The 9366-nt window shown below is 29.5% G+C and overlaps 1 protein-coding gene across 1 annotated transcript; it reads left to right on the forward strand.

The window, feature by feature from the left end:
* Nucleotides 1-381: 381 nt before the first annotated feature.
* Nucleotides 382-6638, forward strand: LOC111900974 (serine carboxypeptidase-like 16). Its single transcript, XM_023896841.3, has 14 exons — nucleotides 382-578; nucleotides 660-805; nucleotides 2146-2222; nucleotides 2336-2458; nucleotides 2548-2650; nucleotides 3237-3274; nucleotides 3380-3481; nucleotides 3570-3662; nucleotides 3749-3817; nucleotides 3909-3980; nucleotides 4149-4297; nucleotides 5353-5466; nucleotides 5612-5666; nucleotides 6413-6638. Exons 1-14 carry the CDS (start codon nucleotides 448-450, stop codon nucleotides 6506-6508), a joined length of 1368 nt encoding a protein of 455 aa, XP_023752609.1. The 5' UTR covers nucleotides 382-447; the 3' UTR covers nucleotides 6509-6638.
* Nucleotides 6639-9366: the final 2728 nt, after the last annotated feature.

A 9366-nucleotide genomic window follows, 5' to 3' on the forward strand; every position in this document is an offset into this window, starting at 1 on the left:
AAACCCTTTTACAATTGTTTCAAATAAACGATCCTTATATATTTATAATAATAAACACTTTCACAAATTAAGATAACTTGATTTTGACACCAAATAAACTAATAACCATTCTATGTTTTTACGGAAACTAGTAATATCTAAGCTAAAACATATAAAATTTACTTTTTTATTCCTCATAATATATAATTTTTTACCAATAATATTTAGTTATTTTAATGATAATATTATGTTTTAGGTACACTTAATATTTGTACCCCTACGCCCATTTTGTGGTCCAGCCAAGGTTTCAATGCACATAAACAATTACACTTATTACACTGACGGGTTGACCCCATCTCTCTCGTCTCGTGCATTCCAAACCACCACCGCATATCTACATATTACTATATTATATATTACACCTGCTTCTCACACGTCTTGTTTCATCGAAAGAAAACACTTCGTGTAATGGAATCAAAACACATTGTATTTTTCTTTTTGTTCACTCTTGCAGCTTTCATAACTGCATCAAACTCAAAGTCAATCATCAAGAGACTTCCAGGTTTCGATGGCGATCTTCCTTTCACTCTTGAAACCGGGTATGTGTCTATTTTCATCGTTTTCACTGTTTCAGAGTTCAGTCAACTCATAGAGACAAACTTGTTTTGATTTCTTAAAAGATACATCGGAGTTGGAGAAGATGAAGCTGTGCAGATCTTTTACTACTTCGTTGAGTCTGAAAGAAACCCTTCGGAAGACCCTCTTCTTATTTACCTCACCGGTGGCCCTGGCACTTCGGTTCTTTATTCCATGATGTATCAAATAGGTAATTAATTAATCTTCTTATTTACATTTTTTAATTACTGTTATTGTTGATTGGAAAAAGTATACCCCATATACTAATATTTTCGATAATATTAGCTAGCATAATAGTGAAAAGGAAAGTTCTGACTTTGACACATTGTGTCGGTGGTTGGATTTTGTTTAAATAAAGTTTTAACAATCTAAAAAATGTCTCATTTTTATATGATTCATCGATAAAACCAATTAGGAAGCCTTAGTTATCAAGAATTTGAATGTATTTTAGAAAACTTGATATGATTGTAAAAGCCTTGGTTATGAGTTTATTAAAGGTTTATTGTTGTGGGAAACAGAGAGGGTGGGAGTGAGGGTGAAAGGGTGGTGATGGGAATTGGTGGCAGGAGGCTGAGGACGGTTGTGGGTGGTGGCAGACGACAGTAGACGGTGGCATAAGGCAATAGATGTTAACCTTATAAATATGATATCATATTAGACTTTTAGTGGGTAATATTCATATTGAAATTGGATCAAAGCCTTAGGTTACAAGTTCAATGTGTAGGGTCTAGTAGAAAAAGATACACACACATGATGAAAATATCTACAAAAGGAATCTTAATCCTATATAAAGGGTTAGGTAGGTTACATTTTATATATGTAGACTTTTATTAATAAAGATGCACACATAAAAGATGAAGATAAATACAAAAGGATAAGCCTAATAGGCTAATCATATATAAGCACTAACATGAGTTAATAATTGGGATCATTAATGGAAGTTGACATTTATCCCAATCACTTTTTACCAAATAGATTAAATATAATAAGTATTTAATCGAAATCAAAAGGACTTTGGCCTAATGTCATAGAAGTTGACAAATAGGTGTTTCTCACCCAAAGTTTGAGGGTTCAAGTCTTGCATGGGAGTTGGGACCAAAGATGATCCCAAAAAACGCTCAAAGTCAAGAAACTTTAGTTAGCAAGTGAAAAGTCAAAAATACCCTTGTTTCACTTAAACCCTTAAGCTGGCCGATTAGTAACTCACTTTCAAACTCACCCCATAGATTCCCTTCTAAATTCCCCTGTATTGAAATTTGAAACTTTAGTGACAACGAGGCCATGATGAAATAAGGTCAAGAAGTGATCAAAGTTCACAACTTAACATTCGTTTGTTTGGTTACATGGTTTTGAATTTTGAGAATTTGTTACCATGCATGCAAAAAACAAAACTATTTGGATAAATACATGCATTTGTTTGTATCATAATATTAATTATCTCTAATACCACGTACAAACATAAAAACCGACCTTACATTCATTAGTATCAAACACAATTTATGAACATTAGTTAATAATCATCATTTTCAGGTCCACTTAATTTCGATACTGAAACCTCATGGGGGAATAACATTACATTGAAGCTGAATCCGTATTCATGGTCAAAGGTTTACATTCTCACACTGTGAAACTCGGATCCTAAAATTTTATATGCTATATAGAAATTTTATGTATATGTATATGTATAATACGATAACATATAATCCTGTAAATTTTGTAGATTGCTAATGTGATATACATTGACGCACCAGCTGGTGCTGGGTTTGCATATGCTACAACATATGAAGCATCGATGAGCAGTGATTCTATGTTAGCTTCAGATGCTTATGATTTCTTACGAAAGGTTTGTTAACTTCTATTAATTCATTTAATTCATGTATTGTATTCTTGTTTATTGTACAAATGGTTTTATTGTACATTTTATACGTACAGTGGTTTTTGGAGCACCCTGAATTTCTCAGCAATCCCTTGTACATATCTGGGATTTCATACATGGGGATTATTTTACCAAACGTTGCTCTACATGTATACAATGGTAAGAGATCTATCTATTTAAGTGTTTCACATGGTTTTTAAATATTACATAATCCATATCCATGATTCAATGGCTATTTTGATTTCTTATAACAAGATGAGTAATTAGTTCCATTTATTGGTAACGGGTTACATTTACATCATTCTGGTTATATAAGACATAATATGACCATGCTATGGAAGAAAAAATCCATGTGAACAACATTATATAACTTCAATGATAAATTTCAGTTACATAAATTCACTCATTGTTATGTATATGTTGCTTTAATCAACAAGATGAATAATGATCGTTTGCTTGTAGGAATGTTTGAATCCATTATGTACATAACATATAATCATGTATAATCTATATGATATGATGTGTTCTTCTATCTAATTCTAATCCTTGAACTTTGGTGTAAGAAAAGAAAATGGCATCACGAGATATAAAATATGTGATAACCATGACATTTATAGTTGATTACAATTTACATGTAATGTTATTGTGTATCAAAGATATAAAATATATGAAAATAATTATAGTGTTGTTCTCTAAAAGTATTCATTTTTCTAACATTTTATTCGTGATTTCCTGTACTTTGTAGGTAATGAACGTGGAGATCAACCACAAATGAATATTAAAGTACATATCTTACTACGTAAACTTTATTATAACCTATTTACAAATATTGTTGAATAAAACCAAGTATAAAACACGATCTTAACTAATCTTTTCTCCATTATATAGGGAGTCATTAGTGTTTCCCCTTTAACCGATAAGTTTGGTGATTTTAATTCAAGATTTGAGTTTGCTCATCGGCTATCATTAATATCAGATGATATTTATGAGGTAATGAAAAACGTTAATTCCAGAATTATGACCATTTACTAGACCACTATTAGTTTTGTCCATTAATCGTAATTGTTTTATATTTCAGTCCACAAAAGAAACATGTGTTGGTAACTATCTATCTATATACGATCATTCAGATAACATCCTTTGTTCAAATAATCTCCAATGGGTGGATGAGGTATATACGCATACACCTATCATTTTAGTAAGATCTTATAGAGTTTTATGTAGCATGATTTAACCCAAATTAATTCCCAACTGCAGTGTACAAGCAAGATTAACTTAGAGAATATATTGGAACCATTGTGTGATCCAACAGACCCAGCTTGTCGAGTAATTTTTCTTTTTTCAAATATGTAGATACACATAGTTTTTGGTAATATGATTCTTTTACAAACTTAAACTTTCATGTTATTTTGTTTAGGAAGCTACTTTTGGACTTGTAGTAATTTGGGCAAACAATAAAGAAGTTCAGAAAGCTCTCAATGTTCGTGAGGTATGTCATATACAACCTCACATCACATACAAACTTTTACATTTTACCTTACTTAGCTCTACAACTTGATGCATACAAAACTTCCTATTACATCAACAAGAAGTGTGACCTCATTTCATAATATGTGTGTGTGCATATGAAGTTGAATGCCTTTCTTTTCATGTATAGGGAACAATTGGAACGTGGGAGTGGCAAAATTCGACTATTCATTATGATTTAGGGAAAAATGACACACTAATTTATGCCTACGATGTGTTCAGCACTGTCCCAATGCACAAGCAACTTCTAGCCAAGAAATGCCAATATTTGATCATATGGTAATACTAATACTCTTTGGGGATCAATTCTCGTTTCATTAATTCAAAGAAAAAAAATCACTTTAATATTTTTCTACTTATATGTCGAATTCTAACACATAAATTTGATTCCCGAGTTGCCATTATTTTTAATGATAAAAAAGGCATTCGAAATGAAATTTTGCTAAAAAGTAGGAGAAACAATGTGGACAATCAATTGAAAAAGGCACCATAATTGAAAGGGATTTTCTACAACATATACGAAACATTAATAATATAAAATGCAATATATGAAATTTATTAATAATCTCCTTAATAGTTGCATTTTACATTTAATTAATGCTTATTATATGCCATTATCGCATATATTATAAAATACCTTAATTGAAAACTGGCATGGTCGTCAATTTTTTTTTTTTTTTTGAACCGAAAAATCTAATCTACTCCTAAGCTAACAACACCTATTTCATCTATGTCCACAACGGGATTTGAACCCTCAACCTCAAAGAAGGAGAACACCATCTGATACCGCTGTGCTACAAGCCCTTTAGTAACAAAACTTATCCACTTATAAAGACTTTATTTTTTCGAAATAAATAAATAGATACTCAAGCTTATACTTTTTCCTTCTAAAATTAGACACAACTGTTGAGATAATGGTTCATTTTAATTGGATCACAAATATATTCAATCTAAAACATCAATGAATCATGAATATATTCATATTCTAATAGTTTAATCAATCATGGCTTTCACTATAATATTGTAATAAATCAACTCTTATATTAATGATATATTTTAAATAAATGAAACATGATTCGTTTAAAAATAACTGAAGCCCCATAAAAGAATTTTGAAGTTTACATAAACAAATACAACTTGTAAATTAAAAAATAAACCAACCAACCAACAAGTGACATGTAGTGTGTGGCTTTCAACCAATACACAATCTTAGGAGGTGTTTAAATAAATAAATAAATAAAAATACCTTATAGTTGCCATTGATTTATCTCTTATTCTAATCAAGATTTACCATGGTAATATCATATATGTTTATTAAAAAAATCAATTTGCAGTGGTGATCATGACATGGTATTTCCACATGTGGGCACGGAGGCGTGGATAAGAAGTCTCAATCTTCCGGTTGAGAAGCGATGGGAACCATGGTTTGTTAATGACCAGATTGCAGGGTGAGCTCTAAATTTACAAATCTTTTAACAATACACTCATATAATGCTTCATTTCCGTTCTTATATTTTAAAACTCATTTTATTTCATGAAATGATACATTATTGAGAACTAATCATGCAAAGTGGTCAATCAATGTTTTTGTAGGTATCAGGTGACATATGCACAAAATGATTACTTGTTAACATATTCAACTATTAAGGTAAGAAAAATAACCAAATTTCCTCTATTGACATGCCTCTTATAATTCACTCCACAACCTATTGATGCAATGTATCACACATGATAGAGCTCTTAGACCATCTCCAATCCTTAACACTTTTTTTACACTATACTTATACTTATAATGTAAAATATAGTATATACACTAAAGTCCTCCAATCCATTACACTATATTTAACATTAAAAAGAATATTCTTTGTATATTGTTCTTTATTCAACACAATATTTAGTGTTACACTATATAGTGTTAGGTATAGTGTAGGGTTGGAGTATTATAGTGTAATTTATAATGTAAAAATAGTTTTTTAGTATACGGTTGGACATGTCCTTAGTGTTTAACTCACTCACCTAACACAATCCCAATTTTTTAGAAACACTTTTGTAGTGTGGGCGCTTGGCCAAGTGTTTTTTTGTAATTTGTCTTCACAAAATTAGAAGAAAAAAAGACAAATCTAACCATATTGACACATGTTTTGCCACAAAATGCCCCAAAATTAAAAGAAAAATACATTTTTATTGTTTTTTATATTTTTAATAATTTTTGGACGATACATAAAGGCAAATTGCACAGCAAAATGTTGAATTTCACGGGCTATTGCAAAATTGGCTGTTATTTGTGAAAAAGTAAAAAACAAAGGCTATATTGTGGCATATATGCAAGTAACCCATTACCATTAATATTTGTTTTTGTCTTGAAAAAAAATTCTTGGGTCTTCTCTTAAACAGGGTGCAGGTCATGGAATCGCATTGTACAAGCCTGAAGAAGCTTTGGCCATGGTGGATGGATGGCTTGATTCTCGTACTTATTTAAGTGACATTTAAGCACAATATTGGATTAGATATATATATATTTCCAATGTAACGATTTTTTCTTGTGCCTCACGTATTTGGCATTAATAGGCATTAATATGTTATCTTTCGGAAATATCAAGATGACGATCGTATTCTATTATGATTGTCAAGAGAGCATTGAAGTGAAGTTTGAGGAGAAGGTTTCATAGGCCTTTTTTTAACTTCGTTTTAGCTATATCTAGATCGCTATTAATTTATCAATTAAATGAGCATTACGTTGTTTATGAATTTACTACGTGCCATTACTTCCCATGAGAAATTAAATTACCTCCTACCTTTTATGCCTATAATTATTCCTACCCAATGAAATATTGACAAATCATCATTCAATTTAATTTTATTTGAAATATTCCTAATATAGCCTTAATGAGTTAGTTAAAAAAATATGGAATGATGATATTTGTCATAACTTGATGTGACAAACTTGATTGGGTAGGAACATTTATAGGCTATTTTAGCAAATTAATTTCTCATAATATGCCATTTCACTATATGAAGCAAATGATATGACAATGTGTGTATGTGTGAACTCCCAAGATTGTGTATTTTCCGTCAATAAATTAGTAAAAAGAAGTATAACCTTACCATATAAGATGGAAAGTGTTTCCCTTTTTCCATCATAAACTCCACTAAACAAAGAAGTATAAACCTTACCAATAGAAATAGTACATCAATCTTAAGCTCTAGCATATCATGAAAGAATTAAAAACAAGTTTAAAGAAATTATGGATTTTTTTTTGTCTAAGATCTGCTTAGATTTTAATATAACCACGATTTGTAAGTTGTAACTAAATTACTCAACAAATTATGGATTTTTTTCGGGCCCAAACAAAGAAACTTGGGAAATAATTTATCTTTTTGTAGGCCCAAAAAAGAAGTTCTTAAATAGAGCCTATTTTTACATTACTTGACAAATATCACAAAAAAAATATTCTTTAACAACAATGGTGACTTTATTTTTTCTACAACATCATTATTTTGGGTGGCTGAGAACAAAACGTCAATTTGATTATTTTATATTGACTTTTGAGTTTATTTATTTGTTTGTTTTATATACAATTTCTTTAAGGTATTATTTATATTTCGTGTTAAACCTCATTAGAGAATAGTTTTTATTAACAATTATTGAAATAAATAATCAGATGATCAAAATAGATAGAGTTAGCAAAACATACAAACAAATTTTAGTATAATCATACAAGATGCTCATTCACCTACAACAATATGGGTATTTAGGATAATTTTGATGAACCTATCATTAGTACATGTCTCCAACCATTAAGAGTTGTCTGTTTTATATACAATTTCTTTAAGGCATTATTTATATTTTGTGTTAAACCTCATTAGAAAGTAGTTTTTTTTTTAACAATTATTGAAATAAATGACCAGATGATCAATATAGATACAGTTAGCAAAACATACAAACAAATTTTAGTATAATCATACAAGATGCTCATTCACCTACAACAATATGAGTATTTGGGATAATTTTGATGAACCTATCATTACTACATGTCTCCAACCATTAAGAGTTGTCTGTTTTATATACAATTTCTTTAAGGAATTATTTATATTTTGTGTTAAACCTCATTAGAAAGTAGTTTTTTTTTAACAATTATTGAAATAAATGACCAGATGATCAATATAGATACAGTTAGCAAAACATACAAACAAATTTTAGTATAATCATACAAGATGCTCATTCACCTACAACAACATGGGTATTTGGGATAATTTTGATGAACCTATCATTAGTAGATGTCTCCAACCATTAAGAGTTGTATGTTTTATATATAATTTTTTTAAGGCATTATTTATATTTTGTGTTAAACCTCATTAGAAAGTAGTTTTTTTTAACAATTATTGAAATAAATGACCAGATGATCAATATAGATACAGTTAGCAAAACATACAAACAAATTTTAGTATAATCATACAAGATGCTCATTCACCTACAACAATATGGGTATTTGGGATAATTTTGATGAACCTATCATTAGTACATGTCTCCAACCATTAAGAGTTGTCTGTTTTATATACAATTTCTTTAAGACATTATTTCTATTTTGTGTTAAACCTCATTCGAAAGTAGTTTTTTTTAACAATTATTGAAATAAATGACCAGATGATCAATATAGATACAGTTAGCAAAACATACAAACAAATTTTAGTATAATCATACAAGATGCTCATTCACCTACAACAACATGGGTATTTGGGATAATTTTGATGAACCTATCATTAGTAGATGTCTCCAACCATTAAGAGTTGTATGTTTTATATATAATTTTTTTAAGGCATTATTTATATTTTGTGTTAAACCTCATTAGAAAGTAGTTTTTTTTAACAATTATTGAAATAAATGACCAGATGATCAATATAGATACAGTTAGCAAAACATACAAACAAATTTTAGTATAATCATACAAGATGCTCATTCACCTACAACAATATGGGTATTTGGGATAATTTTGATGAACCTATCATTAGTAGATGTCTCCAACCATTAAGAGTTGTCTGTTTTATATACAATTTCTTTAAGGCATTATTTATATTTTGTGTTAAACCTCATTAGAAAGTAGTTTTTTTTAACAATTATTGAAATAAATGACCAGATGATCAATATAGATACAGTTAGCAAAACATACAAACAAATTTTAGTATAATCATACAAGATGCTCATTTACCTACAACAACATGGGTATTTGGGATAATTTTGATGAACCTATCATTAGTAGATGTCTCCAACCATTAAGAGTTGTATGTTTTATATATAATTTTTTTAAGGCATTATTTATATTTTGTGTTAAACCTCATTAGAAAGTAGT

The sequence above is a fragment of the Lactuca sativa genome, chromosome 1, assembly GCF_002870075.4.
Source record: "Lactuca sativa cultivar Salinas chromosome 1, Lsat_Salinas_v11, whole genome shotgun sequence".
Classification (NCBI taxonomy): Eukaryota; Viridiplantae; Streptophyta; class Magnoliopsida; order Asterales; family Asteraceae; genus Lactuca; species Lactuca sativa.

Coding starts and splice junctions, on each gene's coding strand:
- LOC111900974 (XM_023896841.3), top strand. CDS start 448: ATGGAATCAAAACACATTGTATTTTTCTTTTTGTTCACTCTTGCAGCT. Junction 806..2,145: donor TTCCATGATGTATCAAATAG/GTAATTAATTAA, acceptor CATCATTTTCAG/GTCCACTTAATTTCGATACT. Junction 3,275..3,379: donor AACCACAAATGAATATTAAA/GTACATATCTTA, acceptor TCCATTATATAG/GGAGTCATTAGTGTTTCCCC.